Below are 16745 nucleotides of genomic sequence, written 5' to 3' on the forward strand. Positions count from 1 at the left end.
TCTCACAGTATTTGGTGTCTGACTGAGTACACAGATGCAACCCAAGTTAACATTCTTACAAAGCTTCCTTAATGCACTTTCTAAGGCATGTGTTTGTATGTGTTTAATAATTAGAGACTAATTTAAATATTAGAAAAAGTCACTTAAACTCATTTGGTAAAACATGTTTTGGTTTATACATCCTTAAATAAAACACTTTATTGTACAACTCTAATCTCACCTCTGCCCCCTCCAAAGAAATTAGGGTCAAGCAGGTACAGTTGGAGTAGTATTGTGTCATTATGTTGTTGTTGTTCTTGTTTACAGTTATTTGCTTTATAGAGAAAACATTCAAAGAGCTTTATAGAGAAAACATTCAAGTGAAATTCACAGAACTATGAATAGATAAATTTATCTCGCTAATTTGGAAAGTGGCCACTTTATAATAGAAGAATGATCTGCATATCTCTCTGCCTTTCTCCAGCCTTTCAAAGACTTCCACAAAGTGAGAGGGTTTCCCAGGGTCTGAATGGAGACCTTTATTTCTCCAATGTTCTCCCAGAGGATACCCGTGAAGACTATATCTGTTACGCCAGATTTAATCACACTCAAACCATACAGCAGAAGCAACCTATTTCTGTGAAGGTGATTTCAGGTAAGAGTTTAGCTTTCTGAATCTCTCTTTCAATGATATTTACAAATATGTGCAAAATATGTTAAGTATTAAATACTATTGATTGACATAAACAGGTTCATTGATCAGGAAACTATCTGTCAATAGTGACTAAAGAGCATGCATACCCTAAATACTGTATTTTATGTTTTTTGCTGTTACTATTATTACCATTTCCCTGATAACTTTCTGAATCTACTCAGAGTTCTGAGCATTTGCGTGTGCTTTATGCCCCACGATGGCTTTCATTGGCAGTCCTGAAGCTTCATTTCTCTGTTCACATATTACTGGTTGGGGGGTGGCTAAGTGAATTAACGAGTTGGTCATATACAATGTAAAGCACTGTTTTAGTTGGTAGGGGCGGCACTTGGTCAGCATAGTTCTGTACGTTTGCTTTTGTTGCCCAGTGATTTTTTTTTACAATATCTTCTTCCCTACTTTTTGCTTTCTTCATAATATTCTGTTTATTTCAGTGGATGAATTGAATGACACTATAGCTGCTAATTTGAGTGACACTGAGTTTTATGGTGGTGAGTTATGGTGATTGTAACTGATATTCTCTCCTTCATTGTAGAATTTAGTTCACTAACTTCACCTCCATGGCTATTTAACCTTTTTTCTTTATGAAATTCTTAGTTACATGTTTAATACCACTAGAATAAAATGTGTGTTTCTTGTGAAAGTTAGCTATAAGCTTGCAAACATGCCACTAAAACATTTTACATGTTGTATGTATAATAATTAAAATTATTATAGCTGTTTTCATGTAAAGAACCATTTCACATGATTTGGAAAAAATATGTATGTTCAAAATTATATTTTTTATTTTTTGTCTTGTTCATAATTTTTCTCATGAACTAAATAAGAATTGTCAGAGTGCATTAACCTGTTAGAATACTAACTCTTCAAAGTCTTAGTAACCTGTAGCAACACAACATTAAATGGATTTTGATAGTAAGTCATCACATTTCCCATCTGTTTTTACATGATATTAGCAATAGTAATTAGCAATAGTATTTCTCTTAGTTTGGTTTAAAATCCAGTCCCTAGCTTCAGTGGAAGTAATCTTTTTAAAAATAGAGCATTTAACTGTATTCTTTTAAAGAGAAAAGAATTTGATTTCCTTAAGGGAAATATGGCTGTCAGATACAGAGTCAATCAATGAAAATTATGGGTTCTGGATATGGGGACTTCTTAATTATCTATAAGGCAGAATTTCTGCTGTATTAATTTTTTACCTTTGAGATATGAAGTAAAAAACATTAAAGTACTATCAATTACCAGAGTAGACATACTACAACTCCTGCCTTACTATTTTATTTTATTTTATTTTAATATACTCGAAAAATATAGGCCTCAAAACCATTCCCAAAGTGATTTCAGAGGAGAGATTTTTCTTCCATTATCTCTAAAATCTTAGGAAAACTCTAATTTCTCTCAAGTAATATCTCTTCTAATATTTAGTTTTTTCTTCTGAGAAAAGAGAATAATTCACATATTACCTTTCATTCAGTTTTTGTGAGCATCAAATAATTAATGCATTAAAGTGTTAAAAACTGTAAAGGGCTATAGAACCTTAATATAGTGTCATTTCTACTTTAAGTTTTTCTGAGAGGCCATCAGAAGATAAGGCTACATCTCCATTAAAAAGAAGGTGACCTGTGTAAATCTCCCTGAGACCTTGGACTTGAGCCCTCTTTATTTTTTCATTGAGAAAACTAATTTCAATTTCTTTAACTCCACCATTATTCTTATTTATAGCACAATTTGCCAGGCCTCTGTCAGTAACTTTCTATTTTGTTCTGTTTTGCTTTTCATGAGCCTTGCAGTTGTGAGGTTTTGATATGTTAGACAGCTACCACAAGTTTATCTCTGTGAATAGTCAATGGAATTGACCCTAATGTTGTCCCTAGTATAAACTGAATTATCCCTTCCATAGTCATAACTTTCAGAAAAATCTAACGTTTTCCAGAAGGTAGACAGTTAATTTTCACTTTGACCTGAGCACTAATTTTAACTGATGGGTAGTTTGAGAACATAATTTTCCTTTCTATATCTACATTTTGAAAATCTGCCTACCCACAAAAAATTCATAAAAATCTGACCCAAATTAAGGAAATGTACAAAAGTAAAATAGTCCTTACTATTGGTGCTTATGCAACCAAATTATTTCTATTCCTAGCCAAGTGAGCGACAGCTATTTGGAAGTCAGAGAGTGTGCATGTGTATTTTAACAAATTTCACAGTGTTAAATGGTTTTGAAAAGGGATTAGGGTTTTAGGACTATTTCTAGAAATATATATTCATAACTTTTAATGCATATTGATTTTCTCTTTTGCAGCTAAATCAAGTAGAGAGAGGCCACCAACATTTTTAACTCCAGAAGGTAATGCAAGTAACAAAGAAGAACTAAGAGGAAATGTCCTTTCACTGGAGTGCATTGCAGAAGGACTGTGAGTTAATGTTTTCTGTTTTGATTTACATTTCTTGCAAAAACACAGTAGATTGGTAGAGAGATATTGATATCATAGGAAGAGTCATTGTCTTATTCTAATTCCCTCAAGCACCAAGAAGAATCTGATCATTATTTCTAAAATAAGCCATATGAATCTCATATTATTAAACTATTTCATTAATAGTGTTCCTCTTGAAATAAGTATCAGTAATTACCTTATTGTGATAGCTATGATTATAATTAGGGTATATTATTTTGCTACTGCATGTAACAAACCACCTCAAAATTTAGCCTCTTAAAAACAATAGCTCTTTATTATTGATAATTTGTCTACAGGTCTGCAGGGAAGTTGTGCTATAATGGGCAGATCTGACTGATTTCGGTTGAGCCCGCTGATGGTTCACTAGATGGCTCAGCTATGGGCTCAAAATTCTACTGCTAGCTGTTAGCAGGTAGCGAAGCTCTTGTCCTTCAGTTTCTCACACTCCTCTAGCAGTCTAGTCCTGGCTTTTTCTCCTAACAACGGAAACACACACGCCCTCTTAGGGCCTAGCCTCAGAACTGGCACACTGTTCCCTCTACTACTTTCTGTTGGCCAGTCACAAGCCCAGCTTCTTTGCAATGTCTCATTATGCATACTTCAAAACTGATGCCACTCCCAGAACCCATATGCTCTTGTAAGGAGTTGCAGGGAGTCCTCGTTCAGAAACAAGAACAACTGTTTCATTAGGTACACATTAGAAGCAAGCTTCTACGTAGTCCCCTCTTTAAGCCTGGCACAGAGCAAGTGCTGTTGATATGGGCACATTTGCTGAAAACATTGACTAGAATCTTGAAAACATGTTGTGATCATATGTTGTGATCTGTGCTATTCTTCACCTGGTAACTCAGCGGTCTCACAGGTCTCATATTCCTTCTTAGAATCAGCCTCCAAGAATAACTTTAATTCAGGAGACACATGGCGGCCTCTGCTGGCCATGTCAGAAAGTCACCATACGCACTACTTAGCTCCTTAAGCAACTGAAAACTAGCACAACCCCCCTTTAAAGATATTTTAAGTATACATCTTACCCCCAGAATTAAAAAAAAAAAAAAAACTTGCAATTTTCATCATCATTATGTTATAAAATAGTTTATTCTATCAACTTTCCACCTTTTAGGATTAAATGTACCCATTCTCATAATTTAGTGATTTCCCTTTCCACAAATGATATATCGTACAAAAATAAAAACTAAAATATGGTCAGTATTTGAAATTGCATAGCACTTCCAAAAAGTTTTTAAAACATTGGAATGTTGCAAAACTAAGATTGGGGCTCTATCACTTACATACCAATAAGCATATGACTCATAGCATCAAATATTTCTAATTCTTAACACCTGCTCAGTGGAGTAGGAGGCCTTTGGAACAATTCATGAGTTAGTTAAACTATAATCTCATGTTCCTATCCCCATTGTGCTCTCACCCCCAGATCATATGAGATGCAAATTAACCTGACTATAAGGAAACATGATAATATGCTATCAGAGTCCACATGTTGTATAGTATCTTCAACTTTTCAAAATGATTTCATATTTTCTAACTCTTTTTATATTCACATGTCTATTTTAGAAACTGTTTCATCAAATATACATGTTCAATTTTTTTGTTCAACCAAATAAACCAAAACAATTATAAAAACAACCCACTTGTATTTCTAATGACAAATATTGTGATCTTTCAGAGAGCCCGGACCATTCTTTTTTTGTCTTTACCTCTTCCCAATACATAACACAGTGCTTGGTTTATAGTTCAGTGCTTAGTAGGTGTTTGTGCAGAATGGGTTTTTATTTTACCCTCATGTAAACCTTCTAACGTTAAGCATTATTTTCCCCATTTAGACAATTAAGGAAACTGAGGCCCAAAGGGGTCAGGGATCCAAGTACAGAGAACAATTTAGGGACAGGGCTGGGACTTTGAAGGAAATCTTTTAACTATAAGCCTATGTTCTGGCTTTTCATCTGTCTCTCTATTTCATAATTCAGTAAGAAACACAGGTGAAAAATGGTTTGAGTAATACATGAGTTCGATCTATTCTTACCAATTGGCATAGTATTTTGCCACTGATAATGAGATTAAGGAAAAGAGTGCTATTTCTCTAATCACTTCATTTACATTATTAGATAGCCTGCTATGAAATAGAAAAGTTCTTCAATTTGATATGGAAATATGTACAAAAATTCATGAGCACAAATATGTATATCACCTCTTTCTCTGTGCATTTTTAACTCTAGCTGATAAAAAATTATAACTCAATATCATTAATTTCATGGTATTTCTTTTGATTGACATAGTACCTTTATGTAAAATTTTCCAAGTGCCGCACTGATCAGAACTTTGAGGAAAATAACTAGGTCCCTTCAGTCAAGGGACTCATGCAAGCATTCTCACTGCATCACTGAAGTCAAAGTTTATGGTGTACCATAAATTGGTATAGTTCTGATTATGTGAAAATGGTAGCATACAGCCTTAAATATAAGGTTATTTATAAAAGTGTGATGCTAGTTAAAGTATCTCTATATTTCTCGTGATCTTTATATAAAGAATTTGTTATAAACGTGCAAAAAAAAATTATCCTCAAAAGCAGTTGGGTGAACTTTTTTTTTATAACATCATTATTTATCTTATCAGGCCTACCCCAATTATTTACTGGATAAAAGAAGATGGAACACTACCCATCAACCGGACATTTTATAGGAACTTTCAGAAAACTCTGCAGATCATTCAGGTTTCAGAAGCAGACTCTGGAAATTACCAATGTATAGCAAAAAATGCATTAGGAGCTATCTATCATACCATTTCTGTCACAGTTAAAGGTATATCATTGTTTAAAATGCATTGCTCTTGCCTTCATGAAAAGCATTAAACATTCAGTTAGCGTGCATTTGATTACATTCTTCAATAATAATAAATGTAAATTTATTTCAATGTTCATGATACCTTGAATCTCTTCTCATTGCTGTTTCTAGTGCATCTAAATCAGTTTAAAAATTCACTCCCTCAACTCTTCCTTACAGAAGATTCCAATTAAAAAATGTAAAAAGAATGAGGGAAATAGAAAATTACCATTAGAATCCCTCAGTTCTAACTGCTGCAGGCAAAAGCCAGTGATGAATGCTAAAATTAGTGGATAAACCTTAAGAAGAAACAGGATATTGGCATAGCCTCAAAGTATTTGTTCTCCCCTCCCCTAAAAAAAATTAATTCCTGAGGTAGTTTCAACATATGTCCACACATTCTTTACTATTCCTCCATTAAGGAGATGGAGCTTACTTTCTCTACCCTTGAGTGTGGGCTGAACTTAGTGACTTGCTTCTAATGGGGTATGGAAAGCAGGAAAATAGTAACTTTACAGTGGAGAAGCCTGGCAAAGTGATCAGATTAACATAACCAGTAGTAGGTAATGTTGATAACATGTACTCCCTGATACAATGTAATCAGAAGGGTTCATCACCCAAAACCTCAGTCTAATCATAAGAAAACAGACAAACCCAAGTCAAAACATGTTCTACAAAATAACTGATCAGTACCCTTTAAAAGTCTCAAGGTCATGAAAGATAAAGATCCAGAAGCTGTAGGATTAGAGGAAACTAAGTAAGGAGATGTGAGAAATAAACACAGTATGGTGTTCAGGACAAGGTCCTGGGGCAGAAATAAGACATTAGTGGAAAAACTTGGGAAGTCCTAATACAGTGTGTAGTTTAGTTCATGGTGTTATCAGTGTTAATTTCTGGTTTTAATAACTGTTCCGTTGTTATGTAAGATGTTAACATTAGAGAAAGGTGGGTGAAGGGCTTATGGGAACACTCTATACTAACTTTCCAACTTTTCTAAAATGCAAAGTTTTAAAAATTGCCTCCTGATTTTATAATTACATATATTCTATGGAGCTCAGAATTTGAATTCATGTGTTTTAGCCCTACCTATAAATTACTCTACAATTTCAGATAAATCGGTCACCTCTTGATGTCTGATTACTTTAATGTAAAATAAGATGATGCTATTTCTATCAAAAAGGTCTAGAAATAATACATATATGTCAGTGAGCTTCTTTAAGCATTCTCTTGAAAATCTGAAATATTCTTTGAAGCATTACTTATAAACGTATTCACTCTAGAAAAATTAAACTAACAAATGTTTTGAAAAATATTCCTTTTTATTATTAAAATAGTTTAATATACTAAGTTTGCTAAAATACTTATTTGATTCAAATTTTTGGTTTTTTTCTTTTCCTCAATAAAGCGGCTCCATACTGGATTATGGCACCTCAAAATCTTGTGCTGTCCCCAGGAGAGGATGGGGCACTAATCTGCAGAGCTAATGGCATCCCCAAACCCAGAATTAGCTGGTTATTGAATGGAGTCCCAATAGAAAGTAAGTTTCCTTGTCTGGTTCAAGTATATTTGCAGAGCATAACTACATCTTAACAGATAAAAATAATTTGAGTTAAGGAAGCAAGCCATGTATAAATTAAACAGAGATATCAAATAACCTTTAGATTTTTATCTTATTACCTTTAGAAGTTTATTATGACTGAATATTTTGTACTATTAACATAATGGTATGTGTTGATTGGGACTTGCGAATATTTTCTTCCTTTTTTACATGGATCATAGGAAGAATGACAGGGTCAGAAATAAACATCACTGAAAATTTCAGATTATTTGTTCAAAATGTGAAGTGGTTTGTGGAAACATCATAGAAGTCAGAGGAGATGGGGCTAGGAATAGAGCCAGTGGCTATGACAAGAATAAGAAACATAGCTGTCTTAATTTAAGATGTTCCCATGTTCTCCAGGCTTCAGAGGTCACTGTCCTATTTAATGCCCAAAGAAGAACACATCCTCCCACCCCAGCCGTATGCAGGAAATTTGATCTTTGACCAGTTTCCATCCCAGGGTATTGCTGAGATTATCCTGGAGCAATTCTTACACAGTCCTGGCTGCTGCGTGTCACTTCTTCTGCCATCTTCCTTGGATTTCTGCCATTTCTTTCTCAACCAGCTGCCCCAGACTGCCATTTTATTGCCCAAAGTGTGGCCGCAGCAAAGACTAGTTTTACAAAACTTAGTTAAAGGCAGAAGAGAATTATAACAAAGAAAAAAAACTGAATATGGATATTGCACCTCTCTGTCCCCAGATTCCCAAGCCATGGCCATCCACAGAGAGCCCTGTGGCTACTCTTTTTCCCAACTCCAGCAACTACCAGCTGCTGCGCACAGGAGAATCTTGGAACATTTCCTCCTTCTTAGAGTTCAAATATTCTCTTAGACCCAGAGAGAGAGAAAATCAGTTTCTGTTTAAAACCCAGCCTCAGGCTCACCCTCTCAGTCAATAACATAGTAATCTGCAAAGATATTCTTTACTCACAATAAAGGCAACCTTCAGGTTTATGATGTGGAGCAGCTTGGATCCTCATTGCCTCCAAGTCAGAATCAAAAATTGGTTCTACTTTTACATAACCAAAAGTTTCATTAAACTAACTGGCTTTCCTGAAATGTCTTCACCTTAAGATGAATCTGAAAACTGTTGGCAAATTTGAAATGGCCCAAGTCTTTGTTTCTCACCATCAAGGTTGTACAACTGCGTGTCTAGACTGAGTAAGAACACCCTGTTTTGTGAATATTTATTAGTAGTTTGTTTGTGTCACACAATAGTTGTCAGATATAGTCATGTGCCCTATAATGACATTTAGGTCAATGGCGGACCACATACACAGCAGTGGGATACCATATAGCCTAGATGTGTAGTAGGCTATACCATCCGTGTTTATGGAAGTGCACTCTGTGATGTTTGCATGATGACAAAATGACGTAATGACACATTTTTCAGAACATATCTCTGTCATTAAGCATTGCATGACTGTACTCTGAAACCAACAGCCTGTGTTTACTGAAAAAGGAAATATGCTCCAGGGAGGAAGCAGATTCTAAACAGGCCAGCAAGTGGGGTTTGGATATCTCCATTCCCAGTTTTAACAATGATCAAGATCAAGAAGACCTGCAGAGAGCACTTTATGGTTGTACATGAAGAAGCTACTCCCACTCATATGCAGAGGCATATGAGTGAAAGCAGAGAGAAAAAGTGGAAGAAAGCCCAGAACTCATAGAGTGCACCTCCACAAACCTAGATGGTATAGCCTACTACACACCTAGGCTATATGGTATCCCACTGCTGTGTATGTGGTCCACCATTAACTGAAATGTCATTATGGGGCACATAACTATATCTGACAACTACTGTGTGACACAAACAAATTTATGGTACGATATCTGATTTTCTTAGGAATGCATACTGAATGGCAGTAAAGTGTGGAGCGTGCTCAGCACTTTGGCACCACATTTTGCAGCTCAGAGGTTCTGTGCCCATTTATAGAAGGTTAACTGCACCTGAGATCTGACTTCACTGAAACTAAGTGGGAGGGGCCATCTATCTAGCCACTCAGTGAGAAAACCAGGGATGCAGGGAATGTTGAAAAGATAAATCCTCAAGCTGGCAGCCAAAACGCAATCATAAGCAGAGAAAATTGAGATGGAGGTGGGTCAGTGACATAAGAACAAGAGGATACTAAATAATGAAGCTGATCTTTCCTCCTGATTTGCTTGGCTTGTTGCCCTTCCAAACCCAGCATTGGCAGTGACTTTCAGGGAACCTTGTAACTCCAGTTATATTAAGATCTTTGAAAATGCACTCATAGATACTCTCCATTAAACGAAATATTTTGGGGGAGGATCAACGGCAAAAGGCCTGATTTTTTTTTGGCGAGAGGCAGCACAGGACAGTGGTCCCAGGAGACAAGTTAGGCCCTTCTACTATAACCCCATGTCACTTGATTAGGTACAGAGCAGAAAGAGTTAGAACAAAATCTCTCAAATCAGGTTCCAAATAAAGTTCATTTCTTCTATCCCAAAAGTATTTGTTAAGTTGCCACTGGAAGGAAAATAAGAGGCTGAGCAAAGATAGGATCAGAATTCTACAGTGCCTACAGATCTAGGGTCCCTCGAAGTCTGGTGTGCCTCAGAGCTGCCACTTTGATGGACAAGCAAGGAAAGAAACACCATGTGGTAGAAAAGGGCCCTGGCCTGGGTAGCTGCCCGCCCCATGGTGCCAGGAGCAGGTGCTATATGTTTACACCAAGGTCATGTAAAGCATCTCTGAAAGGTGTCTTTCTTCAGCTGTGGTGGCCAAGCTAAATGTGTATGGATTGCTGTTTGGAATCTCATAACTAAAAGGTGATAAGCTTTAGGCACCTGGCAGGAATCATCATAACTCTCTACACAAAGATACTACAAGGACATTGCTGTTTCCTGCCCCCGCCCTCAGTGGCTGGTCCATCTGCAACTTCTGCTGAATAGTTCCTTGACTAGACACTAAGTCATAAACAGCTAAGTTCGAAGTGAACCCTACATTCCTTCATTTTGTGTTGACCTCCCCTGATCCCACATAAGGAGTAAATGAGGAACAAAACTGTCAAAAAATTGGTAGAAGTTCGAGGAGCCTTGTGCCTCTCCCCTTTTTACCCTGCTTGATAGTTGCCCCATGAATTTGGAGGACCCTAAACAGAATTGCCTTCAAAGTTTGGGACTATCTTGGAAAGAGGGGATTGTTTGTCATCCACAGTGTGCTGAGTTGTGCACCCCACAGCTGCATCCAGCAATGATGGGTGCTGAGAGGATGGCAGAGAGGCAGGGGCAGGCAAGAGAGAGCAAAGTCTGCTGCAATATACAGTGGCACAAAATTAGCATGGTAAGGATTTCTAACCTTCAAGGGGACCTAGACTGGGCCCCAGAAGTTAGCTGGGAGCACAAGCTGGCTTGCTGTCAACACATTTCACCTGAGCCTGCAGAAACCTTGGGTGGACCAGCTGCTGAGGGTAGAGCAGAGAACAGCTGTCCCTTTGTAGCATCCCCACCAGGTGCCTTAAATCTTCACCAGGTGCCACACAACAAAGATACTATCAGGGGACCATACTACCAGATACATAGCCTCTCCATACCTGACTGGTGGGCAGTCACCTAAGGACATTGACACTCTTCCCGTCTCTGCAGGCTCTGGCTGCCAAGTGCAAATAAATACTATGAAAACAGGAGCAAGATCAGGGAGAGAGAGGGATAAGACTTGGGTTTTGTTAGCAAAATTCAGTGTTATTGATTTGTGAGTTTGCATTTTAGACCTAGAACCTACTGTTTTACAAAACTAGGAGAATTAACTCAAAAACTGGGCTCTATCAATGTCTTCCACAGCTCTGTCTCCCCCAAGACTGGCCAGGTTACTTTAAACTTTTCTTGAAGCAAAGAACAGACTGTATTAAATATGGAATTTGCCCAAAACCACCCAATATGTTTTTTAAACAACCTACAAAAGTCAGGAAATAAACAGAGCTGCAGAGAGCTGGTGCCAAAAGAGAACTTTGATTGTACTGTGTGATCACGGTGTCTGGAAAGGTGTGGAAGTAGAACCCAGGACCTGAAAGAAAACATCCAAGGCCAAGACCATGGACACCATGGTTCCCATCCCTGTCATAGAAGGCAGCAGAAGAGCCTAAACGTTACCCTTGTGAGTTGTGGTAGATCTCAGATCCTTCCCCATGGAGTGTTTGTAAGATCACACCATTATGTTAAAAGATTTCTTTTCTTCAAGAGATGAGGAGGAAAAGGAACAAAGGGAATAAGAATAGACAGAAGATCGCCTCCTGCCATGATTACATATATTGCTGACATTACAGCGAGAGATTGAAAACCAATATCACATGATAAGCAGCCAGGAGAAATAGAGGCATCTTCCCCCAGTGGAGACTTTTCTCAAAAGTAAAGGATTCAGTTGGTACTCCCTTATAGGCGAGAAAATAAGTAGATGAAGAGGAAAATTCATCTCTTCACCTAGAGATTTGTTCTACATTATGCCCAAATGTTTAGATTTCAAAGATATTTATGAAGTAGACTAATTCAGAAAATCTGAGCATTAATTTCATGTTAAACAAACCATTAAGTGCTCTAGTCTCTAGTTTCTCATCTCCAAAATGATATCCTATCTAATCTATTTCACAAAATTATTTTTAAAATAAAATAATGCAACAGATATAGAAATATTTTAAAAATCGATAGCACTCTATAAATGTAAAAGCTAAACAAAGAAATAATGGATTCTGCCAGCACTTTTGTCTGGGAGAAAGCTGCCCCTGCATCCCTCACCCTGAATCCAGACAATTCAGTTCCTCCTGTATGTCTCTGTTGCCTTTCAAGCTGCTGCTGTAGTTCTTGAGCTCAAAACAAGTCTGTCAGCAAGTATGTCTTTGTGCAGACCCTTTAAGAGGAACATGTGGGACTCTGGCTGCTCTTCATCTCACTCAGCCACAATCTCTGCTGGGTTTCACAGTCAGAAATTGTGGAGACTTCTCTCTCCAGCACTGGAACCCTTGGCTGGGGAGTCCAGTGTGGGATCAGGACTCCTTGCTGCTCTGAGGGGACCTACACAGCTGAGATATTCTTCCCGATTTTTAACCGCCGCACGTGGTTTTGGGACCATCCCATTCCTTGTCTTTGCCCCACCTACCAGTCCCGAGGTGGCTTTTTCTGTGTGTTCTTAGTTGTAGGACTTCTGTTCGGCTAGACTTGAGGTGCTTCTGAATGATGGTTGTTCTGTAGTTTAGTTGTCATTTCAATGTGGTCATGAAAGGAGGCAAATGCAGCATTTACCTATTCCTCCATCTTGACCAGAAGCCTACATAAAACCTTTTTTAAATGGTTTATGTTGTGATTAATGAGTCTCCACTGGGGGAAGATTGTCCTAATGGCTTTGTTCTTTGAGCTGGTCTTCCATGTTCATAGTGGTGTAACTTCTTTTTATTGTGGTTAAAAAACACGTAACATAAAGTTTACCATGTTAACCATTTTTAAGTGTGAAGTCAAGTAGTATTAACTATATTCACATTGTGAAAGAGATCTCCAGAACTATTTAATTGCAGAACTGGAGCTTTATACTCATTAAACAACACAAGGTGGTATATCTTTTAAGATCTCAATATACCAAAGGAATTTGAAGAGCTCTTCTCACTCAATCTGCTAGCCATCCAGAGAGATCCAGCCCAGAGCTTTCCCCAGACCTCATCACTGTCGCAAATGCCTATCACTCGCTCCCAGCCCTCGACTGCCTTGCATGTCCACAGAGACACAGTCAGAATAGATACATAGGGGTCACTGAGAGTCCCCTGAGGAGTCTCAATACTGAATGCCCAAGTGCCGGATCCAAAAGTGCTAAGAAGGAATTAAAGGAATTAGAACTTACATTTGTATCCTGGTTGGAAGAACATGTTCCCTAAGATAATTTTGGAAATATTAGAGTCATAAACAGCAGATGTGAACAAAGAAGCCAACTCAAAGTATCTTGGCATACCCTTATCTCTAGTTGAACTAACTGTGATATATAAGATAATTTCATAAATTAGCTATTGGTTATATCAGAGTGTTGAATAACTATATACAGAACTGTATGACAGTAAATTTGTGTGGTTATAAGCCACCAAGTTTGTAGTAACTTGTTACAGGATCAGTAAAAAACTAATGTAGAATGAAGGAGTGTAATACTTTGAATATGTGTAATAAAACAAGGATGAATAACTATAGTTCGGTTTATTTTTATTATAATGAGTTAATAAATCACAGGTGAACTGAATAGTTGAGATTTTAAAGTGATAAAAGAGTCTAAATACAGTCTAAATAAATCTATAAATTATGTCTTAGATGCATATACTTTCCCTCTTATTAAAGAGAAAAAATGGTGGTTAGAATGAAAGTCTACTTAAGTGGTTCAAGTTCCAAAAGCAGCTTAAGAGAAAGGGTGCTGTTATTTAGTTTTGATTTTGATCAGCATGCTGAGACAGATACCTATTATCCCTTTTAGTGTACTTTTAAAGCAATGTAAGGTCACAGCTTCAAGATTAGCATTCAGAAAAAGGAATTTATCTTCAGTAGCACACAGCACTTCAAATTATTGGGCATGCCTTGGGCTAAATTCTCATATTATATTACTCAACCAGTTCCATTCCACTTCAGTAAGGATCAATCCTGGTCTCAACATTTTTTAAGAGAAATTTTACACAATTTATTTCTATATCAGCCTCAGGAATTTCCAACGCAGGAATATAAATATATTCACATTTGATTAATAGTCCCATATATGTTTACTTATTTATTTATCTAGTAATTTCAATAAGAGACTCTTAAATACAAATTTGGATGAGCTATTTTTTGACTAGCTTTTTCTGTCTGCTCTTGATAATTAACTTCTCTCTTCATAAATAATCATGGTTTCTATGTGAATAAGGCAATGTTTTCCTGAATATTGCAATTTTCACCTAACTTGTGCTTTACTGTTCTTACATCTCTCAGAATAATATTCCGTCTTACAGAATCAATCCACTTAAGACTAAATGAATATCAAGCATGTACCCATGTTATAAAGTGATAACTAAATTCTGAGGCAGAAAAATTATGGCTTCTGCCTGGGTTCTTGGTCTTGTCCTACTTATTGGATATACCTAGATCAGTCTGTATTTCTCTTCTGCTTACTATAACATAAACCTCACGCTTTACATCTTCTAAGCAAAAAAGAATACATATATACTTTTTTTACACCCAAACAGTTGCCCCTGACGACCCCAGCAGAAAAATAGATGGTGATACAATTATTTTTTCAAATGTTCAAGAAAGATCCAGTGCGGTGTATCAGTGCAACGCCTCTAATGAGTATGGATATTTACTGGCAAATGCATTTGTAAATGTGCTGGGTAAGCTCTTTCTTTATTAAAAACATGGCAAATTAAAATAATGACTTCTGTTAATTTCCATTCATTCTGGAAAAATGTACTGAGGATCTACTAGGTACAATGCACAGTACTTGGAGTTCTAAGGGATATGAGAAGATGGATAAGATACAAATCTTGCCCTAAAGAGTGTTACAGTCTGCTCTTAATGTTCTTTCATAACACAGTTTTTATAATGGGAAATTCTTCATTGTAGAAGTAATCAAATAGTCTGCTCCATTCATAGATGGGTAGACCAAGTGTCAAACCCCTGAATAGGAAAATAGCATCGTTCTGCCATTAATAACGGAATGCACTGCTGTTCCATTCTTGGGAACCGACAAGTTCAGTAACAGTCTCATGATTGTGATATTTTTACAATAAATCACTAATCATAATGTTTGGCTTTTATCCAAGTCACAGATATGCATTTATTTATTAATTTATAATAATGTGTTTAGAAAGCTGTGACATACTGAAACATATTCTAAAACAGTTGGTTTATGTGAACATTGTATTTCTCATTATGAACAAAACTACCAAAATAACAAATTTGGTGAAATTTTATGTGAGAATTTTTTATGGTACCAGGGAATTATATTTCAACTCTTCAAGTGTAGTAGGCTCCCTTGCAAACAAAATTAAAGTCAATAAGCTAACCAATACTTGATATTTTTCTTTCATCCTTAAAATGATCAATAAATCAAAAGAAGAGCTGAGCAGTTAAGATATCAGTGGATGTTTAGGAAGCAGTTTTTATTTCTGGTTCTGTTTTTTAGTCATCAGCTCTCTGCTTTTTTCTGCTTGTGTGTTTTTCACCACTCCTACCTACCCATCCCCATCATAACCCTAGGGTTATGACGGGCCAGCCACTCAACAAAAATATACTTAGCCATGATTTTTGTGCCAGGTACTGTGCTACTTTCTGGGAAACAATAAAAGTCCCATTCCCTGCCCTACAGAGACTCACAGTATAATAAATCAATTACTAAAATATTATGCCCGAATAAGATGTGGAGCATGAGGCAGAGGGAGAAAAATTGTATTTTTCTACCTTTAGAGAACATAAGGGCAGAGACATATTGGTTGTGCTTTACCATAAACTCTAATGGCCTTGAGACAAAATGCAATAAAATACCTAAATGTTTATTTTAATATTTACTTTGACTTTTAAAAATGTTTTTAGCTGAGCCACCACGAATCCTTACATCTGCAAACACACTCTATCAGGTCATTGCAAACAGGCCTGCTTTACTAGATTGTGCCTTCTTTGGGTCTCCTCTGCCTACCATTGAGTGGTAAGTATTCACTCTTTTTTTTTTTTTTAATATTTACAATTGCTAAAGCCTTCAAATTGCTCAATATGTTGGGTTTTAGTCAGGGAACAGATAGGGGAAAGGCAGTGCAGAATCTATCACATATTAATTATTAAATTTTTCACAAATATTTATTAGCTACTTTAACATGAATAATCTATTTAGCAGCACACTTCGTCTACCACAGAAATGTATGTAAGTGTTTTTGAAAATATTTAAGATTGCTGTATTTTACAGTGCCATGGACTTCATGAATGGTGGCTGAAAGGATTAGGTGGGGGGCATTCCTTGATAATAAAATATCATTTGGGGTAGAAGAGAGGTTCTGTAAGCTCAAAACCAGAAAATGTTATGACTAGTCTTTACCTTTATGTAGTACCTTTCCACCTGAACTTTCTGACTTGGATCCATCAAACTCTCTTGTGTCCTTTTATTCTCAACTTTAGACCATCCTCTTTCATATGACACTCCTGGTATAAGTTCT

At 36.7% G+C, this 16745-nt stretch overlaps 1 protein-coding gene across 20 annotated transcripts in view; it reads left to right on the forward strand.

The window, feature by feature from the left end:
• NRCAM (neuronal cell adhesion molecule) overlaps positions 1 to 16745 on the forward strand; it is a 262800-nt gene that overhangs the window by 209586 nt on the left and 36469 nt on the right. For 18 of the 20 annotated variants that reach the window (XM_023538010.1, XM_023538014.1, XM_023538003.1 and 15 more), the window contains 5 exons: positions 2994 to 3105; positions 5779 to 5963; positions 7390 to 7521; positions 14787 to 14930; positions 16132 to 16243. In XM_023538010.1, the coding sequence (XP_023393778.1) occupies positions 2994 to 3105; positions 5779 to 5963; positions 7390 to 7521; positions 14787 to 14930; positions 16132 to 16243 (685 nt within the window). Of the gene's footprint in view, positions 1 to 417; positions 635 to 1125; positions 1183 to 2993; positions 3106 to 5778; positions 5964 to 7389; positions 7522 to 14786; positions 14931 to 16131; positions 16244 to 16745 lie in introns of those variants that run through there. The other 2 variants (XM_023538016.1, XM_023538017.1) reach the window with 2 other exon arrangements.

The sequence above is a fragment of the Pteropus vampyrus genome, unplaced genomic scaffold (genome assembly GCF_000151845.1).
Source record: "Pteropus vampyrus isolate Shadow unplaced genomic scaffold, Pvam_2.0 Scaffold208, whole genome shotgun sequence".
In the NCBI taxonomy this organism is placed as follows: domain Eukaryota; kingdom Metazoa; phylum Chordata; class Mammalia; order Chiroptera; family Pteropodidae; genus Pteropus; species Pteropus vampyrus.